The sequence below is a fragment of the Triticum dicoccoides genome, chromosome 2B, assembly GCF_002162155.2.
Source record: "Triticum dicoccoides isolate Atlit2015 ecotype Zavitan chromosome 2B, WEW_v2.0, whole genome shotgun sequence".
In the NCBI taxonomy this organism is placed as follows: domain Eukaryota; kingdom Viridiplantae; phylum Streptophyta; class Magnoliopsida; order Poales; family Poaceae; genus Triticum; species Triticum dicoccoides.
This window is the reverse complement of record NC_041383.1, coordinates 739890767-739912447: the sequence shown is the minus strand read 5'-3', so window position 1 is coordinate 739912447 and position 21681 is coordinate 739890767. Positions and strand designations below refer to the sequence as shown.

The following is a 21681-nucleotide window of genomic DNA, read 5'->3' as shown; positions in this document are numbered from 1 at the left end:
TAGGTGACAAAGGTGGTCTCCGAAGTATCGATCGGTGTTTAGTGTATGGTGAGATCTTGTATGCTAAGTTTGATGTATAATAAGTGGTGACATCTTGCATGTTGAGCTCTTTCGTGATATCTCGAGCAAAATATGAAATTATATGACATGAATGGTGGGATGCAGGAAACACCACATCGCATTTGAAGCATATATAAACTATCCATCGATGGGCCAATGTCATTTTGAAAAGAATGAATAAGCTGAGTGGCAGGTTAGCATCCCCCAATTGGCACATTATGATATGACAAATGTCAAATCTTGACCTAAACAATGGTGGCATGTTGGGTCATGAGTAGGTTCGCCTGAGGTAAGCCAGTTTCATAAACTTGCATGAGGTAATCTGACTTCTCTCCACTCTTAGCCCATGAACAATGCTCATTTCAACTTTCAAAAGACCGGTTTCAATTTCTAAAAGATCAATTTCAATTAGTGACATACCAATTGAAAATTTAGAAAACTCATTTCAATTTAAGAAAAACTCATTTCACTTTTCTCAAAAGAACTATTTCCATTTCATAAGCTCCCTGGCTTTTCTTCTCTTTTTTACACAAGAAGAACACTATAGCTCCCTAACTTCCCCTGAGCAAGTTCGAGGATCCGGCTCCATGAGGTAAGCCATCTTCAGCGTTCTACGAGGATTCCCAATTCAGCTGTGCAGGTGTATAAGAAGTCACATCTTGATGTCTGTGTCTAGACATGGTAGCATTTTGGCACACGTGGTGCTAGAGCAAATTCAATTTACATGACAGCATTGATCGAATATCATGAACTATACACACATGCCTAAATTGGTGAAGCCTCTAGATTAACTATGGGCTTCTCGGTATTTCTGATGCTCGAAGGATGGATTGAAAATACAACATTGTATATGATGAGGACCTACGTAGGTTAAAAATTGCACAAAAAAACCAAGAATCGAAGTCGCCGCATTGTTTCTTATACTTTCATACGTTCTCTTGTCACAATTGGCAAGTTTGTGACTATGTTATGATTTTTCATTTTATTTTAGATTTTTGACATTCAATACTTTTTCTAGAATATTCATTTTTAAATTTCTCTTATTTTCTTAAAGCAATCTTAAAAAAAAGTCTCCCCTTTTCTTATTTTCCATGTAAATCTTCATTTTAAGAACTTATATATTCATGTATATTTAGTTCTCTTGAAAAAACAATACCATACCTAACTTTTTATGGATCTCTTCCAATTTTTTCTTCATATTTGTTGAGTTTTTCTTAAAGAGAATTTCAATTCCGTCTTGGTGCTAAATGGCATGTCACACATGCAAACCTAACTTTGTATAATTATTAGAACTAATTTCAATTTGGAAGAGGACCAAAGTTGGACGGTTCTCATACCAGAATGGCAAAAAATGCATATTCAGAGGATGTAAATTTTTCCAATGGGTCAAGATTTTTGTTTTGTTTTAAACAATGTTTATAGTGTAGTTCAATCATCGAGTTTAATTAAATCAATCATGTCAAGGAGTTGTGAACATTTGATCAACGGAATGGCTAGGAGCCAGTCGACATAATTTATTTTTGCGTTAGTTGATTTGTTCCCAGTCGTTGGATGGAAGGAACGGGCATATCTCCTTCCTCAACCTCCTGAAAAAACGTTCATCGTCTTCTTCCCCACGATCTTGATCTGAACCACCCACAACCGCTGACCAAATCGCCTGCCTCCGCCGCCAGTGGCGCTCCCGCGACCGCCTCGCCGCCCCGCTCTCTCCCCACTGCCATGCTTGCCGCCAGCCCCGACCATCGCTCTAAACCGGTGAACCACCTGAATTTTCGGAAGAACCTGAAACCCCACACAGCCCTAAGATAGACAAAGGTGGCTCCTGCTACCCCCTGCACCCTAAGGGCATCTCTAGCCGTGCCCCCAACAGGCCCTCCCCAGGCGATTTTGCCGCGCCGGCGCCAAAAAAAGGCCCCAGTCGCGTCCCCAGAAGCCCGTTTTTCGCCGGCTCGGGCCAAAACTAGTGCCGGCGGACCCAGGCCGAACCCGGCGCCCTGGGGGGCGCTTGGGGAGCCGGCACAAGCGAAAAAGGCGCGTGGGCCCGCCCTGGAGGCGACCCGAGGGCCTTTTCCCGCCGTTTCTTGACGCTTTTCCCTCGCATCTCTCCCGCTCGCTCGCCTTCCTCCCGCCATTCTCTCCCTTTCTCCCGCCAAACCCCCTCCCGCTCGCCGCGAAGAAGTACGCCATGCCGCCGAAGAAGTACGCCATGCCGCGCGCGGCGGCAACCGCGACTGGCGCCGTGGCCCAGCCGAAGCAGAGGAAGCCGAGGGCGCCGCCATCGAAGCCACCGGGCCTGTCGAACGCCGAATGGAGGGTGGAAGTTCAGCGGCGTGAAGCAGTCGCCGCCGGCAGGCGGAACAGGGCCATAGCCAAGAAGGCCCGCGACAACGCGGCGCGCGCGGCGGCGTCTTCCTCATCGGTCGACCAGGCGGGGATGAATCCACCCGTCGTCAGCCACGCCCAGTACACGCCCTGGGGACAGCAAGGCGCCGGATCTCCATGGGGTTCATCGTCGCCCGGCTACGCCGATGGCGATGCGCACGGTGGGTTAAACCCAAACATGACCTTCCCTCATGGTCACCCCGCTACGCGCACGCCCTCGCCCGCCTTCGTCGGCGTGCAGTACCCTCCATACAACTACTCGCCGCCCGCCGCCTACGCGTCCACACCGACGCCCCATCTCTACCGTGGACCGCTACCCTTCTCGCACCTCGGCGACGCCGACGACACGGGAGCCGACATGGACGACATCATCGCGACAGGATCGACCGCGGCCGCCGCGTCTCCCGGGTTCGCCACCCAAGACGAGGTAGTGGACCTCAGCGGCGACATGAAGGCCGAGCTCGGCTACGTCTACGGCGACGACGCGCAGGAATCCGAGGAGGAGGAGGAGGAGGAGCAGGAGGAGGAGGAGGAGCCGACTTCTGTTCCGACGAAGGGGCGCCAGAAGAAGAAGAAGCGGGCGGCTAGGTCAGGCCAAGGAGACATACAAGCCGGACGCGACGACTCCGGGCGCGTCAGAGGGGCGGCCGGCCACAAATTGGCAAAGAAGGGGAAAAGCGCCGACGCGGCAACCGCGCGAGTGCAGGAGTCCATCGAACATTGCCTCGCCGACGCCCAGGCCCGGGCCGTCCTACGCGAAGAGAAGACCGAGGCGTGGTGGTCGTCGCTAATGAAGAACAACGCCATCAAGCTCGACCTGCTCCGGACGAACGTCGCCGCAAAGAAGAGGAACACCGACATGGCTTTTCTGATGGGCGGGGCGGACATGCTCCAGAGCAACGACGAGAAGCTCAAGGCGTGGTGCCTGGTGCAGCGCGGCCTCATCCTGAACGAGCTGCCGACGACAACGCCGACGACGCCCATGACCACACGGACGCCAAGCCCGAACGACGCCTCTACATCGCCGCCTAGCAGTGCCGAAGCCGCGCCGACGCAGCCCAGCACCGAAGCAGCTCCGACACCGACGAGCCCGCGCACGTCGACTCCGCCAACGCCTGGAGCCGACCCCGCCGAGTGAATCGTTGCGCACGCGAACTTGCGGCGGCGGCGCTCTGTTTTTTGTAACGCCAGACTACGTCCGATCGCCGGATTTGCGGCGTCTTTTGAAAGCGGGAACGACCAAGTTTAAATTTCCCGCATCCTGGGGCCGGCGCGTGGGGGCGTGACTGTGAGCTAGGTCGCCCCCAGGGGCCGAACTAGCGCCGGCACGCCCCCAGGCCGCTCTATTTAGGCGCCCTGGGAGGCCGAACGGCTGGAGATGCCCTAAGATAAATGAAGTGACTGTTTTTTCCACCTGCACCCCCTTGCACCCTAAGATAGACAATATCAGTGCACTGCTGCTTCCTTCACTGAATCGGCTAATTCAAATTATAATTTCAGATGGCTGACGTCCAGTAAAACTGTTGATCAACTGAGAAACATTAGATTCCGTTTACTTGTCACTATTGATCAATCTCTATTTCTCAATCGTCGAAGCCTCTAGAGAGCACTATCAATTCAAGCTTTCGCTATTTCAGACCAATGAAAGATGAATCCAAATACACGATTCAAGAATGACAGGGACCCATCTGCTCCGAAAACCACATGAAAAGTGTAAGAATAAACAATTCAAGATTTCCCAACAAAAATCCATATAATTTTGATGCCTCCTCTTGTGACAAGCATGTAACATGTAGGCTTACCCTCAAAAAAGAAAAACATGTAGGCTTGAGGCAGCCACATCCAGAATATATAATTCACAGTATCTTTGCCACAAGCCAGAAATTTTCAATCCAAGGTTAACCACAGATAATCAGTTATCCTCAGCAGACATACAAACAAAAGAAATCAGAAGGCACAGCAAAAGCCAGTGAGAAAACGGGGGCAAAAAACTCGGCTGAGAAAAAAAAAATCGCCTTTGCAACTAAACTTTCCTGTAGCGCCCAAAGAATCATGTACTAACATACACGACCCGCTCTCCATAGCCAGCAAGCCGTGCAGCAACAGTTGATTGGTGCCCGGCCAGCATGAGCAAGCTCGACTACTGCTTCAGCAATGACTACATGGTGCTGCGCCCGGACAGGACCAGCCCGTTCGACCTCCTGCACCTCCTCTTCTCGCCCAAGGTCGGACGGAACAAGGCCGTCGACTGCTTCACCAGCACCGAGATCCGCAGCTTCCCCCGGCGGCTCGCCCTCTTCCTCAACCTGCTCCTGCAGATCCTCGTCCTCTCGCTCGCCGGCCCCATGTCCGCCATCGGCGCCGCCGTCGAGTTCGCGCTCAACCTCGTCGACAACGTCCTCCACGGTCAGCTCATGAGCGCGTGCGCGCACTGTTTGTGTTTGGCGCCCGTCTTGGCTGCAATGCAAACTGAAATGGACTCTGCCGTGGTTGATTGGTTGGTTGCAGGGAAGATGGAGTATCCGGACAGATCGTCGGCGTCGTACCGGTCGCTGACGGGGCTCATCGACGGGCGAGTGGATCTGGACAGGAGCCTCGCGCCAGGGGACAGCCGGCACCACGCTGCGCTGTGCGTCATGGCGTCCAAGGTGGCGTACGAGAACGAGGCCTTTATCCGCGACGTGGTCACCAGCCGCTGGCAGATGGAGTTCATCAAGTTCTACAACTGCTGGAACGGTAATCAAGAGAACTCTTCTGCGTGCTCAGCATACGTGGGTGTGTATGTAACGTGATGCGTGTCGACTGTTCCAGAGTTCGAGAACGCGTACACGGCGCAGGCGTTCGTGTTCTGCGACAGGGCGGGGCCGGACGCGGAGCTGGTGGTGGTGGCGTTCCGCGGGACGCCGGCGTTCGACGCGGCGCGGTGGCGCGCCGACCTGGACCCGTCGTGGTACAAGGTGCCGCGGCTCGGGCGCGCGCACGCCGCCTACACGCACGCGCTGGGCGCGCAGCGCAACATGGGGTGGCCCAAGTGGGTGGAGCACGTCAAGGGCAAACCCCAGAAGGTGTACGCGTACTACACCATCCGCGACGCCGTGAAGGGGCTCCTGGAGGCGAGCCCGAAGGCGAGGCTACTGGTGACCGGGCACGGGAGCGGCGGCGCGCTGGCGGTGCTGTTCGCGACGGTCATGGCGTACCACAGGGAGAAGGCCGTGATGGACCGGCTGGCCGGGGTGTACACGTTCGGGCAGCCGCAGGTCGGCGACGCCATGCTCGCCATGTTCGCGGAGCGGAACCTCGACAGGCCCAAGAAGCGGCACTTCCGGTTCACCTACGCCGGCGACCCGCTGCCGCGGCTGCCCGGCGTGGGCTCCCCCGCGCATTTCCTGCATTTCGGGCTATGCCTCCACTTCGACGTCTCCTACCACCTCAAGGTGATCATTGAGCTTCACTTCTCGAAATTAACCGCGCTCACCTCAAAAAAAATAAATTAACATAGCTCATGCTCTTAGTTGAAGTTGTTTTTTTAGAATTTCTGCCCGGTGAACAATTGGCGCGCGTACACCACGTCGCCACCATTGCTTGAACAATCCAGAATGAGCATCCAGTGAAAGTGATCTTTCGGTCTTTTCTCATGCCAAAACCTGCCAAGTCTTACTAGATACCTCACAAATCATTGACGATGTAAGGTCACAAAAAATTGCATTCACGTACACTCGTAAACTGAGGAGATAAACTAAATGTGGCCGAGGCAGCCGGAGGTACGGGAGTTCGACGAGAGCCACCGAACTGTTCGTGGCCACCAAACCCGTCCTCTTCGACCTGGAAAAATGAAATGCATTTTCCTCTGAATCAAAAAATCGATGCACATCTTGCGTTGCTCGTGCAGGTGTTCATGGAGATACCGGGCGAGACGGCGAGCCCATCGTCGTCGGCGGCGGGGTTCGTGGCGAGCCGGGTGAACGCAGCGCGGGAGCTGGCGCGGAGCGCGTACCTGGGCTACCGGAGGGGCGCCTACTTCCGGGAAGGGTGGGTGCTGCTGCTGATGCGCGTGCTGGCGGTGGCGCTGCCCGGCCTGCCGTTCCACATGGCGCACGACTACGTCAACGGCGTCGCGCTCGCCGCGCGCATTCCCAAGGACGAGTGACGGACGCGCGTCAGAGCCATGGCCTTGACTATGTGATGTGATGTACTACTAGTCTACTACTACCCGTACGTGTCCGTGCCCGTAGCGTGCAGAGATGTTCAGTTCTGTATGCTGAGGTTGCCAAACTTGGAGGTCCCTGCAGTGGCATCAACTGCACCTTGCGTGCTACTACTAGTTGTGTGATCCGCCTGCTGCTGATGGGTGTGAAACGATATTGTGGAAGCGTTAAACCCTTTGCTCAGGCCGCACTTGTATATATAGAGGCAATGCCGTGGCTTATAAGACGAGATCGAGAGAGAACGATCGTTACAGGAAACGATCGGTACAGGAGGATTACGAAGGAGAGATAATAGAAGAAGAGATAGAGAAGGGTACAAGATTTGAAAGATATCTATCCCTATACAGATATCTATCCCTATACAACTCTATCTCTAACTAACCAACTATTTCAACACTCCTCCTCAATCTAAACCTTATGAAACTTTACTAAGGTTGAGATTGTACTTGAACTCGTCCAACCTTCTCATGGTGAGAGGCTTTGTAAAACCATCAGCAAGTTGATCTCCAGTAGGTATAAACCGAATGTCCAGTAGCTTCCGAGCTACTCTTTCTCTGACAAAATGGAAATCAACCTCAATGTGTTTTGTGCGTGCATGAAAGACCGGATTGGCTGAGAGGTAGGTTGCATCAATATTATCACACCATAACCTTGCAGCCTGTGGAGCTTTGATTCCAAGCTCATAGAGTAATGTCTGTATCCATATTACTTCAGCTGTGGCATTTGCTAGGGCCTTGTATTCAGCTTTTGTACTTGACTTAGAAACAGTTGCTTGCTTTCTTGCACTCCAAGACACAAGATTTGTTCCCAGAAAAACAGCAAAACCACCTGTAGACCTTCTATCATCAGCACATCCTGCCCAGTCAGCATCAGAGTAAGCAGTAACAAGCATAGAAGAGGACATGGTAATCTGGAGCCCAAGTCCTTCTGAAAATTTGAGATATCTAAGAATTCTCTTCACTGCAATCCAATGAGTAGTTCTGGGTGCATGCAAGTATTGACAGACCTTATTTACTACGTGTAAGTGTTAAATACTGTAAAGCACCTACAACACTTCTATAATTTGTTGCATCTTCTGACCCAAGGGCTTCTCCACATTCAATTGTAAGTTTTTCTGAGGTAGAAATTGGTGTACTTACGGGCTTGCAGTGCTCCAATCCCACTCTTCTGAAAATATCATTAGTATACTTTTCCTGGGAGAGAAGTATACCATCTTTAATTTCCTTTACCTCAATTCCCAAAAAATAGTGAAGATCACCCAAGTCCTTGAGAGCAAATTCTAGCTTTAGATCCTTAAGTAAACAGATAGTGGCATCTGAACTTGAACTAGCAACAATTATATCATCAACATAAACAAGCACAAAGATAGTGATATTCCCTTTGTTATAAAAGAATAAAGAAGTATCTGCCTTAGATGGTGTGAACCCAAGATTTTGTAACTGCATGCTTAACCTGGAATACCAAGCTCGTGGGGCTTGTTTCAAACCGTACAAAGCCTTGTCCAACTTACATACATACTGTGGTGTGCTTTGATTCTCATATCCTGGTGGTTGCCGCATGAACACTTCTTCCTCAAGAACACCATGAAGAAATGCGTTCTAGACATCTAGCTGTCTTAGACTCCAACCTCTAGAAATTGAATAGACAAGACAAGTCGAATAGTAGCTAACTTAATAACAGGGCTAAATGTATCTTCATAATCAATTCCAAACCTTTGTTTAAACCCTTTTGCAACTAATCTTGCCTTATACATGTCTATGCTTCCATCAGACTTTCTTTTTATTTTGTATACCCACTTACAATCAATGATATTGTTGCCATGCTTCGGTGGTACTAAATGCCAGGTCTTATTTTTCATAAGTGCATTATACTCATTATCCATAGCTTTCTTCCACTCTTTATTGGCAAGGGCATCATGCAAATTGATTGGTTCACCAGTTGTGGTAAGAAAAGCACGTTTGAGTTTGTCATACCTTATTGTACCATCATTGTATTGTTTTTCCTTGACAATACCAGACCGAGACCTTGTATTTCGAAGAAAGGGCGTAGGCGACACAGGAGCAGTTGTTGTTGCAGGTGGTGCATGTGATCCGGATGAAGCAGAATCAGCCACAGAAGATCCGCCCCTCTCGCGATCCGAGGCAACCAGCAGATCAGCCGGCCCCTGATCCAAGGAGGATCCTTCCTCACGTGTGCGGTCGGCCGCACACCCGCGGTCTGCCTGGGCCCGCAGGGAAACGGCATTGGGCGACACACCCGCGCACCCGCGGTCCACCTGGGCCCGCCGCGACGTGGCAGCAGGCGACTGGGCTTCTCCTTCGCCTGGGCCGGCGCGCCTGTCGCCACACGGGCTCGTGGGCGCTCCTGGACCGGTGGGATCCACTCGATTGGGGCGGTCGGCCACCATCCTGCATGCAGCCACGCGCACGGGTGGCGGATCCGCCTGGGATCTCGCGCCGTCAGCAGAGGCAGGCCGCCAGGCGAATCTGCCTGGGATCCGCCGCTGTCAGCCGAATCAGCTTGGGTTTCTACACCTGGGTTGTTTGTTTCCTCATACATAAAATGACGCCCAGAATTAGCACAAGTATCAACAGAATCAGGATTTTCTTTGGAATTTTGCACATGATCAGGTTCAGTTAATGCGCCCCCGTGATCATAGTCTGATAGAAGTGCAATTTCAGCACGAAGCAAGGTGCCGGCATTGGGATGAAGTTTTGAAAACGGAAAGACAGTTTCATCAAAAACGACATCGCGAGATATGTAGATACGTCCAGTAGCAATCTCAAGACACTTATAGCCTTTGTGAAGGTTGCTATAGCCAAGGAAAGCGCATTGGGTGGACCGAAACTCAAGCTTGTGGCGATTGTAAGGACGCAGATTAGGGTAGCAAGCACATCCAAAGGTTTTGAGATAATTATAATCAGGTTTTTGGTTGTACAACCGTTCCAAAGGAGTAGAATTGCCAATGACTCTACTGGGTAGACGATTAATAAGATAAGTGGCGGTGATAAAAGATTCATCCCAATATTTAAGAGGCATGGATGCATGAGCTAACAGAGAGAGACCGACCTCAACAATGTGGCGGTGTTTGCGCTCAGCAGAGCCATTCTGTTGATGAGCATGAGGACACGACACATGATGGGCTATCCCAATGCTATGAAAGAACGAGTTTAGTTTCTCATACTCCCCTCCCCAGTCACTTTGGACTGAAAGGATTTTCCTATCAAACTGGCGCTCAACTAGTTTCTGAAATTCTTGGAAGATAGAGAAAACCTCAGATTTATAGGTAAGAAAATATATCCAAGTGAACTTGCTATAATCATCAATAAAACTGACATAATATTTTTTTTTCTACCAAAGGAATCTCGGGCATGACCCCATACATCACTGAAAATAAGTTCTAATGGAGCATGAGACACACTAGTTGACTTGGGATAAGGAAGCTGATGGCTCTTGGCACATTGGCAAGCTTCACACACAGACTCATTATTTTGACTATGAGATAAAAGAAGATCGTCTTTATTGACTATTTGTTTGACGATGACCGAAGAAGGATGTCCTAGTCGTTGATGCCACCGTGCCAAAGAGGGCTTGATGACGGAGTGGACTTGACGACGCTTGCAACCTAGTGCTCCGGATGGAATTGGGTAGAGCCCTCCAACGCATCTACCGTGATGAAGGAGTTCCCTCGTTGCCCGATCCTTGATGAAAAAATAACGAGGGTGAGTCTCAAAGAAGACATTATTGTCGGTGGCTAAACAAGACATGGAGGCAAGGTTTTTGTCAGCTTGTGGGACATGAAGTACATCTTGAAGAACTAGATCACGTTTTAGTGTAGGGGAATTAATAGAACCTTGACCGATGTGAAAAATATCCATACCTCCACCGCTTGCGGTGTGAATCTGGTCGCTGCCATGGTAGCGCTCACGGAGAGCAAGCTGTCTGAGTTCATTCGTCACGTGGTCCGTCGCGCCAGAGTCCACGTACCACACACCATCGCCACCGCCCTGTTCACGTATGGCAGCAGCGACATGGCGAGCGTCAGGCACGTAGTCTTCGTTGAACCGATGCTAGCAGTCGATCACCTCATGGCCAGACTTTTTGCAAAGCTGGCAGCGAGGGCGACCACGGGAGGGAGGAGGATGGCCGTTGTTGTTGGTGAAGCTGCCGCCGCCGTTGGTGTGGTAGCCGCCGCCGCCGTTGGTGTTGTAGCCGCCCCCCCCCCACCAGAGCAAGCGTCGTCGCCCTGGGAAGGACCGCGTTCGCGCCCACCGCCGTGTTGCCCCTGGTGACCGCGCCCACGGCCGCGACCACGGGAGGCAGAGTTGACGGAGGATTGGCGAAGATCGCCGCCATGCAGGAGGGTGAGGCTGGCATCAAAACTGAGCAGCTGGCTATAGAGCTCCTGGACGGTGATGGGCTCGACCCTGGCGGCGAGTGCGGAGACGACCGGGTTGTATTCCATGTCCAACCCAGCGAGAATTTTGGAGACAATCTCCGGGTCAGAAAGCGCCGCAGCAGTGCTTGCAACTTCATCGGTGAGACTTTTAATCTTGCCAAGGTAGTCGGACATGGACATGTTACCTTTCTTGAGGTTGGTGAGCTCAATGCGAGTATTGATCGCCTGGGCTTGACTTTGAGCAGCGAACATGGCGTGGATCGTGCGCCACACCTCGGCCGGCGTTTGGAGCGTTGCGACCTCTGCAAGGATCTCACGGGAAAAGGAACCCATCAAGTACCCTTGAAGTTGTTGCTGCTGTGCATACCAGAGGGAGCGTGCAAAGTTGACGACTTGTTCTTCTTTGCCTTCTGTGGTGATGGTGAGAGTGGCCAGCGGTGGCGGGCTCTTCTCGTCGAGGTGGTGCTCCATCTGTGCGCCTCTGATCTGAGGCAGCACGACGGCCTTCCAGAGCAGGAAGTTGCCCCTCGTCAGCTTCTCGTGGGGTGGCGATCCGAGAGAGGTGGTGTTGGTGGTGGTGGAGGAGGAGGCGAAGGTGGAAGATGAGGAGGTGGTGAGTGCACCCATGGTGCTTGCTGTCATGGCAGCGGTGGTGGTGGACATGATCTCGGTCGCCGGAGGTAGCTAGATGCAATCTCTTTCGATCTAATGAGGAAGAGGCTCTGTTACCATGTGAAACGATATTATGGAAGCGTTAAACCTTTTGCTCGGGACGCACTTGTATATATATAGAGGCAATGCCGTGGCTTACAAGACGAAATCGAGAAAGAACGATCGTTACAGGAAACGATCGGTACAGGAGGATTACGAGGGAGAGATAACAGAAGAAGAGATAGAGAAGGGTACAAGGTTTGAAAGATATCTATCCCTATACAGATATCTATCCCTATACAACTCTATCTCTAACTAACCAACTATTTCAACAATGTGCGTATGAGTACCCGTGCGTGCACTGAGCTGTGTGAAAACTTTGTCGTGCTTGTGATCTGTGAAGTAAATAAGATGTTGAATGAAGTATGTGCAGGTTATTTGGCACATCTTGTGCGCCGTACCATGGACATTGTTTGTTCTAGAAAGCAACTTCGTGTAGCGTTCCATACACCAGCAAGTTCACCCGCTTGTATCCTTGGAGGTTTGGAAAGAGAGAAATGCGAGGGTGTTCCAAAAGAAATCGTCTAGGCCAACAACTGTGTTCGCAGGCATCAAAATAGAGGCCAAAAATTGGGTCTTGACCGGGGCTAAACACATGGGATCATTGATGCCGCAAGAGTAGCTCTGTTTTCTTTCATTTGTGGAGGAGTAATGACCCTCTTGAGACCTGTTACTCTCTTTTTCTTTATTAATGAGATGAGGCAAAACTTTTGCCTCCATTTTGAAAAAAAACTCTAGTTGATTGGCAAATGTGGGCTATGCATGGTGAGCAATGCATTTGTACTTCAACACTTGGCAGCTCGAAGATGTGTGCGTTGGTTCTGAATAATTGTGTGAGCGACAGAGGAACTGATGCACAAATAATATCTCCTTTAAGTGGGGGTGTAACTGTAAGAATGAACGAAAGCTGGCCTTGGTGCTGGATAGATAGAGGCTGGTGCGATGGTTGGCTGTGAGAAAAGAAACCAGCAAAGCCCTTCAGTTCAGCCTCTCGGTGTCGGAGGTCGGAACCAAACATGGACGCCGGGCAATTCGTCATCCCGATCCTCGGCATCATCGGCGCCGCGGCCGCAACCTTCTACGCCGTCAGCTTCATGGAGATCCGGGAGGTTTGCCCGATATCCCATATTCCTCCGTGCATATGTACGCACAACTTCTCTCCGTTGATTGTGAATTCGCGTCGATGGTGCAGAAATCACTGGAGGATCTGGATGACAAGTACTCCGAGTACGAGGAGGGCGGCGGGCGGCAGCGCCGGGCGCGGCGGAGGTCCGGCCGCCAGGCGAAGAAGCGGAATGATTGACAGCTACACCATCATTCTGGGAACTGAAGAGGCTGCGTGGTCTCTGTATTGATGTTATTCACTTCCCCTCTTTTTGTGAGCGGCTTGATGCTTAGCAGCTAATCCAATCTACGTTCGACCCGTAGCCAGAGGAAATGGGCATTGGTCACTACTGCTAGTTCTTTTGCCCCTGCACTTGCATTCAGTGCTTATGCTTTTGATTACTACCATACTTCTCTGCGCTGCGCATGCTGATTCTGAAGGTGCGTGATGCAATGCCGGGCATGCGTGTTCATGTGGTCAGAGATTGCCAGTTTTCTGTAAAACGAATTGGGTAATTGATTGAGAAGAATGGATGATGCGTTCGGCCACCAACGCATGCATCAGGAAGCCCTCGTCGGCCTCTCCTCTCCATGACTCCATCGCTGCCCTGGTCCTCCAACTCCCTCCTCCTCGGTCTATGAGCGCTGAGCGGAGCCAACACCTACACCGCTGTTCTCCGGTAGGAGTTGTGCTTTGCCACCGAACTCCCGTTGTCACGCAAGGGATGGGGCGTTGTGCCTCTTCGCCGCAGCTAAGGCAGAAGCCGTACCTGGTCGGATAATCTTGCTCTCCGCCAACATGCCCACGGCCGGCATTGGAGGGTGGAGATGCAAACGAGCGCGGGGATGGAGCCGAAGTGAGATCCATAGCAACGGTGGTGGGCTGGCCGGTGAGCAGAAGGTGCTACTGTCGCCAAGGGGTGCGGGGAAGATGGCAAGAGCGAGTGGGAACAGAGAAAGACGCCAGGTGGATAAACCACTCTGCAAAACCACCTTCTAGTCTTCTATACGGTGATTTATCTGGTTTCCTAAAAGGACGTGCTAGATCATAGTCGACTGAAACTTAACGAAGTCTTAGTCAAGTGATATATATATTATATAAAAAAAACCAAAACAAAATGTGTGAATCTCGATGAAAGGAATATAATATCGAATGAGACATAACGACGTCTCGATCGACTGAGACTTGACAAAACTGTTTGTAAAACTAAGGGAGCTAAATGTCTGGTTTCAAAGTTGAAAGGGTTGTGTAATCTGCTTCCCGAAACATGAGGGTAATGTGAACTTAAAATGCCAAGGAAACTTTACCTCATTTATTAATTAAGAAGAGGGTTAACAATACATAAAAAAAGAGGGTTAACAATACATCTATATCTATATCTATATCTATACAACCATTTATTGAGGATCAAGCTTGGTGTGTGGTGGAACCTCCCATCAAGAAATATCTAGATACTTATTTTTTTTTAAATAAGGATCATGTTTATCTTGGTACTCATACTAAAATGGCCGTATGCATCCCTGGTTGATGTAGAGGCCGGGAAGTGAAAACCTCTCCCGTTTTTATAGAAACTCACGCTCCCAACCCTAGCCGCCTCCTCCACCCAACCCTAGCGGCCCCTCCTCCTCACCCCATCCCCTCCTCCCTCCCTCGCCGCCGCCTGAGGCAGCCGCCGTGCAAGCCCAGGGCGCCAAGGATGGTGGCGGCGGGGCCTCGGTTGCCCTGCTCCTATGCGGGGAACCCCAGATCTGAAGTGGCGGCTCCATTGGCAAGGCACGGCCGGCTAACAGCCGTGCGGGTGGTGGATCCGGTGTCCTGGCCTCGCGGGCGGCAGGATCCGGTGGTCGTTGGCGGCCGACGGTGGCTTCTGCGGCGGTCGGTGTGCGCGATCTAGCGCCTCCCTTCCTCCCCTGTTTGGCGTGCGGGCCAGCCTGGTCGGGCCGCGCTTCCTCTTGGTCGTCGGTTCTGTACAGGAGGTACTGCTAGTAGCGGAGATCTAGTTTGGGCGAAACCCCTGGCCGGTCATGACCGGCCGCGCCGACGGCGACATCTGAGGGCGCCGTTTTCCTTCTTGGAGGCGTCGGTATGGACTGATCTCCTCACTTCACCTTCCCCTAAGTCTCCCGGGCCAAAGCCCTAACTCTGTTGGGCGGCGGCGGCGCTCACGGCACTCACGGCGCTGTTCCCTTCTTGAAGGCGCCGCTCTGGGAACCTTGGGGTTGGGTGGCGCTTGTGGGTGGCGGGCGATGGCGGTGGTGCGGCCCTTTCCTAGCATGGATTTACGTCTGTTGCTTGGAGATCGACTCGCGTAGGTGGAGGTCGTCAGCTGGCATCGTGGTGGCGTCAATGGCAGAGGACCTGCCAAGGCTCGTGTAGGTGGAGGTCGTCATTTGGCGTCGTGGTGGCGTCGATGGCGGAGGACCTGTCAAGGTTGTCACCTCAATCTGCTCTGAAGATGAACAAGTGGAAGATGGCATCGACGACACATGTGAGTGTGTCAGACCGGTTTGAGCCTCGAACCCGGCAGATGGCTCGGTCAGGGCCCCCGGCTTTAGATGTTAGGCTTAGGTGAGAGGTATGGATATGTGGCCCAGCTTGCACCCCTTCATCATTTGGATAGGAGCGGCAGATACTGCCAAGATGGCGGATTCAAGCATATTATTGTTATACTTTATAAGGTCCTCAAAAATAATCAATAAAATGGCCATATGCATCTCCCAGATGCAGAGGCCGGGGGTCATCCTCCTTTCCGAAAAAGAAAAAAAAATCTATATCTATACAAATATAAAAAGACCCCGGGCAGATCCAACCGATCTCGGGCATCCATTAGCGTTAATTCGACAATCCTTATTATCCTAATGGTGAGCAACTAAACATCTTTAGCACTAAATGCATTTACTGCTAATTAATCATTTCTTCCCCGATCCCTTTCCTTACGTAACCTTTCACACGAAAGGAAGTTGCTACAGCCCATGATGCCGCCCCATCACCTAGTTTCAGCGACACACGACATCCCCATCGCCTCGACCCGCAGCAGCTTCAAGGACGCCGCCCCTCACATCTCTGTGCCGCCCCTACCCATCGCCTTTGCGTGGCCTTGGCCGTAGCGACGCAGCCGCAACTTCAAGGACGCCGGCTGTCAGGGACGCCGCCTAGACCTCCAGGCCAACCGGCGGGGGCACGTCGAAGGCGCCGCCTGGACCGCCTGGTCGTCCATCGTCGTCGGACTGTCAGGGACGCCGCCTAGACCGTCTGGTCGTCCATCGTCGTCGGACTGTCAGGGACGCCGCCTAGACCTCCTGGTCGTGCATCAGTGACAGACCTAGCCCACTGGGTCAGGGTGGGCTAACAGTGGAATTGTACATATAATTTTTTTTCTTTTATTCTTTTAGCTTTTTCCTATGGTATAAAGCCCATTATCCAATCTCAGGGTGGGTCGTGGCCCACCCTGTCCACCCTCTACACCCGCCCCTGCCGTCCATCGCCGTCGGACTGTCAGGGACGCCGCCTGGCCGTCCGTTGACGTCGGACCGTCAGACCATCAGGGACACTGCATGGACCGCCTGCCTGTCCCTCTCTGTCGGGCCGTCTGGGAGACGCCGCCATCAGGGGGCATGCCGTCGTCAAACATGCAGCCGCCGGGCCAGAGGTCTTTAATCTCTGCTTTCTTCATTTCTTCTGGAGAAGATTGATTCACATTTCACTGAACAAAAAAGTAGCTTGTATGCATTAAAAACTGAACCCAAATCAGGCTTAGTAAAACTGAACCAAAAGCAGCCTTGTGTGCACACATTCAACAGTTATTAAGCTTCATTACCAACATGTGCTATAAAACAATTAGGTTACACAGTGATACGAAACTTTTGGTAGCCGCTGGGTAGTGGATCAGTTGTGCTGATTTGAATGAATTGTGTTTAGATTTTTGGATTTCTCTTTTAGCAGCCTCGGGACAAGGTATGTGCCTCCTCCCCTTGTCACTTGCATATACCATTAACTACGTTGGATTAGTACAATTTTCAACCCATTTAAACGAAGAGATGGACCTGCCGCTGGTGATGCTTATACAAACTATTTTTTTATGCTACTTTTCTAAAGAAAATTCAGGTATATCTTAAAGCCGGATTAAGATACACGTGCACGTGCGTGTTTATAGTAAGAAAAAAAAAGAAAGGGGTTAACAATATTAATGCTCAAAAGAAGGAGAAAGACACACCAAAACTCAAAAAGGTTTTACTCTCCCGACATCAAGTTACTCAAATTTTGCCCGGCTAAATCACCCTTAGAAGATGTCTTTCCCGCAATTTCCGTTTCACGTCGCGTTGGCTTCACTCGCACACAAAGCAACCTGTACGCCAACGCCAGTCTGACCGCGCAACGAACTGAACCCAAATGCAGCGCGAGATATGCGAGGACGATGTCGACTTAGGCGGGCGGCGAGAGATCCAGTGAGGCACCGCATCTGGAGACGCGGCAGCATGTGTGGCTGGCGCCCCCCTCCCCTGTCGCGCGGCACGGTTGAGTTTGTGGCTCGGGTCGGCGTCACCGACCACAATCATGGCATATCATTAGCAGACGCTGATTGGACAAGGTGATGAGGAAGAGCCATTGGATCATACAGTATCATTCATTCGATGGCGTGCCGCTGTCCAGTAGTAGGCGAGCTAGGCTGCGTTTACGTCACCTCAAACCCGAGGCCAAAGTTCATCCATCTGCAAAGTGATCATCGGATAATGTAAGCCCTGCAACTTGCAAGTGTTTGTGGATGGCCTAAGGGTAATGGGCGAAGCACGGTGTAAACTAGTCGGAAAAGTCCACGAACACCACAGCCATCCCTTTAGAGCATCTACAGCCGGACGTCTCATGCCTGTCTCAAAACATCCGGACGGCCCGTCCGGTCATTGACCGGTCACGTTTTTCTAACCCAGCTTGTCGCCTCAAACGACCCTCAAACGTCCGGACTGTCCGGTATCCCTTATATCCTGCCAAAATATAGAGAGAATATAGGGCGTCCGGGCACGCCCGCCACGTCGGCCCGGCCCACCCCTACCCCACTCCGTCCTCACAAATACCTCCAATCCTGAAACCCTAGCTCACTCCACTCTCGATCTGTTTCTTCGTCTTCCCTCCTATTTGTTCGATTCGATCCACTCTGACCATTCCAGTGACTGCGGCCACCATGTCGAGCACCAGCAGTCGCTCCTCCTCCGACTCCGACGAGGATCTAGCCCTCCGCATTGCCCTCGAGAGGTCGAAGGTGGACACGAATGGCAGTTCCGGATCGGCCTCGCCTCTCCCTCGCGCCGCAGTGAGGAAGCTGACGCTGGCTCCTCCCGACCCACGCTTGCACTACAACAAAAACAGTCACTAGACACGCTCAATTTCATACCTATGGACGTATTGTTTCATCTCTAGGCAACTATAGAGTCGTATTAGTAAAGCGTCCTTGGAGCGTATCCCCACGGACCGTCTCAACCGTGTAGACACGTTTGCCGAGCGTGTCCTACATGGCATGAGACGCTTTCTAGGGACGTCCAAAATTGTGTCTACATGTAGAGACGTTATATTAGGCATGCTTCTATTACGTCTCTACACATAGACACGTTTCATTCGCCTCTTATAGTCGTCTCTAAATATGCATAAGCATTTTTATACAAATGAAATATTTTACTTCAAATATTATTTGATTTATTTCAAATTTGTTTCATCATTTTAAATTCAATTAACGTCTCTACTCAGAGACAAGTTTTATTCGCGTCTTATACTCGTCTCTAACTATACATAAGCATCTTTATACAAATGGAATATTTTGCTTCAAATATTATTTGGTTTATTTCAAATTTGTTCCATTCTTTCAAATTCAATTATTGTATCATGCCATGGCTGCACATGTAGATTGTTCAAATAATATCATGATACGAAGGCATCATTGCACGTGATAGATGCATTTGCAAACAATAGCAACCACAGGAACAACATCCAATGCAATAATTAGCAGGAACTCTTCAGAAAGTACGTGGAGTTCCCGGCTGAATAATATCAAACATTCATAAGAAACATGCGTCGGCGCAAATAAATAAGAAATATCTTATAGACTAGAACTATTTTTCTCTATGAACCTAAAATCTGTACATAATCCATAATATTTGTTCATTCAAATATAGATTCATCAACTGCTCCTGACTCCTCCAATGCACCCCCTTTTCAAATCCTCAACTATCCAGCTACTCCCAGCTCCTTTAATGCACCCCCTTTTCAAGTCCTCATGGCCCTGGAAAAGAGATGAACAACATGAACATATATGTTTATAGAGAAGTGGAAGATAAGTGATTCTTTGATGATTTTATAAGAAATGTGGCATACCAATGTTTTTTTGTTGTGATGGAGTGGTTGGCTTAACTATTTTTACCTAAAAATAACAAAGATAATTGATAAATAACATCATACATGTGCAGATTGGAGCACACACAATGCTTGTATGGAAACATACTTACATCTGACCGAGGCGAAGCAATAATAGAACCAATAGCATGCCTTACTGTTTGGAGTTTTCATATGGTCTAACTAGTCTCTCATCTCCTAGACATGTATAGCAGCGAACAAGAACTGCAATGTATTGCACTCCAAGCATGTTTCCTCCAAACACGTTTTCTCTGTACTCACTAAAGTTTCTTTGGCGACAAGTTTGTCTTTGTTTCTCAAGTTCATAGAATACAACACGGCTGTAGTTTTATCCTGTTGTTCAAGAAATTAAACATTTGTTATTGATGATCCCGAGAAGATTCCATTTTACGCAAATAGGAACAATTTCGCAAAGAATTAGATCAACTATGTATTATACAATCATTGTCATTTGGATATCTAGCTTATATGTACCCGCTTAGTGACTTGGTGACGACCACATGGCTTGGTTGCATTGCTATTTTCAGCATGAGCATTCTGCAATTAGATAGGAATACGCGTGAATGGAGACACATGATCAACGACAATCAAGAATGATAATTTAGAAGATTTCTATTACATGCACTAATTAATGAGCCTTATTCTACACGTACTTTGGTCTGCACACTTTGCTATCAAATTAGATTAAAGTCTTACTACAAAATTATTTATTGTGAAAACTAAACATGAATGCAACATGCAAACAAATGAAGAGTATACACTGGAAACATAATTCACCTAATATTCTTGGGCCTGGTGTTCCTCAACATATATCCAAGGTTTCCATCAAAAAGTACATCTATGTGAGGTTGGTGTTTTATTACAACTCATGTATCTATTAGAAATTAATTAATTATTTTCTTTGAATACGATATCTCTTGGAGCAGCAATGATATGTGTGTGACGGACTTGTGGTTCCATCAGGCCAAACAGTGTTATTGTTGTATGCAATACAATTTTTAATTGCTTGATTAAATTTGACTTACAATCTGCTTGTGGTGTCACGACAATATTTAAAACGAGCTTCTCAAAATGGGATTGGTGTTTCATAATAATGTCATTTACCTTGCCCTTACACACAAAATTAGACAACCTCTTGTACAGTCATTGGCATTTCGATATGTAGCATATGTTTCCCTGCTTAGTGACTTGGTGAAGTCGTAAACTTGGTTCAGGACCACATTGCTGCATTGCAAGAACATTTTCAGCATGGGCATTCTGCAAAGCAGCACAGGAACAATCTAAAAGAAACAATCACCAGTTTAGTGATTTCACTAGTACAAACTACAGAACTACAAAAGCAACTGCTCACCCAAACAGTTTAAAAAAACAATTGTGATGGGACTTTTCCCAAATGGTTCTGCCAACATAGCTTTTGAATGTTTCGTGTTACTAATAACTATGTGTGATGTGCAGATAAAAAACTATGTATGATCTGGCTTCAATGTGTGTTACTAGTTACTCTGCTCCTACATGGAGGAGAGCTTCTGCGTTTTGCACAGCCGAACAGTAGAACCTTTACACCGGTTAAGCCACAAGAAATCAAATTACGCCATGAGTTTGAGATCAAAGAATTTGAGTAATTTCTAAACCAAGACATGAGAGAGCACGACACAATGGTTAGGACCAATACGGACCTGGGGCTCAGCTACCCTATGCAGGATGGTTGTACTTCCGTCCTTACTCTGTTTAATCCACATGTAGGTTCAAGACGATGTTTCTCGTTGTAGCAGATGATTCCTCCGCCCTACCGAACCGCCGCCGTCTGCCCTGACGCACATGTCGGCTGGTCTCTGTCCCCCAACCTCCACGGCCTCGAATCGGCCGCCCACCTGCTGAGCCTCTGTCAAACCGCCCACCAAGCCAATCGATCGCCGTCCGCCGTTCATGTATTGAGGTGGTGCAGATCATAGGTTAGCGGATTGGAGGGATGGATTGGAGGGATCGACTAGATGGATTTGAATGGATTGGGAATTTGGGATTTAGGAGGTTGTAGAAGAGGAGTAGTGGAGAGATGGCGGCGTGGGTGAGGAGAAGTGGAGATAGGGCGGCGTGGCGGAGTATATATTACGAGGATTTTTTTTCTCAATAATAAGAGCGCTGGTGTGCTATTTTTGTTTGGCGGCAAATGGAAGATACGGCGCCAAATGCCAAAATAATTACCCCCCAATGAATCTATTTTTATTATTTCCATATACATCGTGAAATGATTTTCCCCCACAAAAATAGAATTCCATCATATCATATTGTGAAAGGGGATTCTTGTGTATAAGGGCATCTCCGATTCTGACCGCTAAACGGACACTGTGTTTGTCGGCGGCGACATGGTATCCAGTCATCCAACTGTGCCCGCATACATTTCATAGAGGATTTGAAAAAAA

General features: G+C 49.6%; 2 protein-coding genes across 2 annotated transcripts; both read left to right on the top strand.

Moving 5' to 3' along the window:
• The first annotated feature begins 4411 nt into the window (after nt 1-4411).
• On the top strand, nt 4412-6905 carry LOC119365988 (triacylglycerol lipase OBL1-like). The gene is made up of 4 exons (XM_037631649.1): nt 4412-4848; nt 4951-5178; nt 5254-5876; nt 6332-6905. The coding sequence occupies exons 1-4, from the start codon at nt 4569-4571 to the stop codon at nt 6587-6589; spliced, it is 1389 nt and encodes a 462-aa protein (XP_037487546.1). The 5' UTR covers nt 4412-4568; the 3' UTR covers nt 6590-6905.
• A 5792-nt stretch (nt 6906-12697) lies between these two features.
• LOC119368537 lies at nt 12698-13263 on the top strand. Its single transcript, XM_037633772.1, has 2 exons — nt 12698-12866; nt 12950-13263. Exons 1-2 carry the CDS (start codon nt 12774-12776, stop codon nt 13058-13060), a joined length of 204 nt encoding a protein of 67 aa, XP_037489669.1. The 5' UTR covers nt 12698-12773; the 3' UTR covers nt 13061-13263.
• The last annotated feature ends 8418 nt before the right edge of the window (nt 13264-21681 follow it).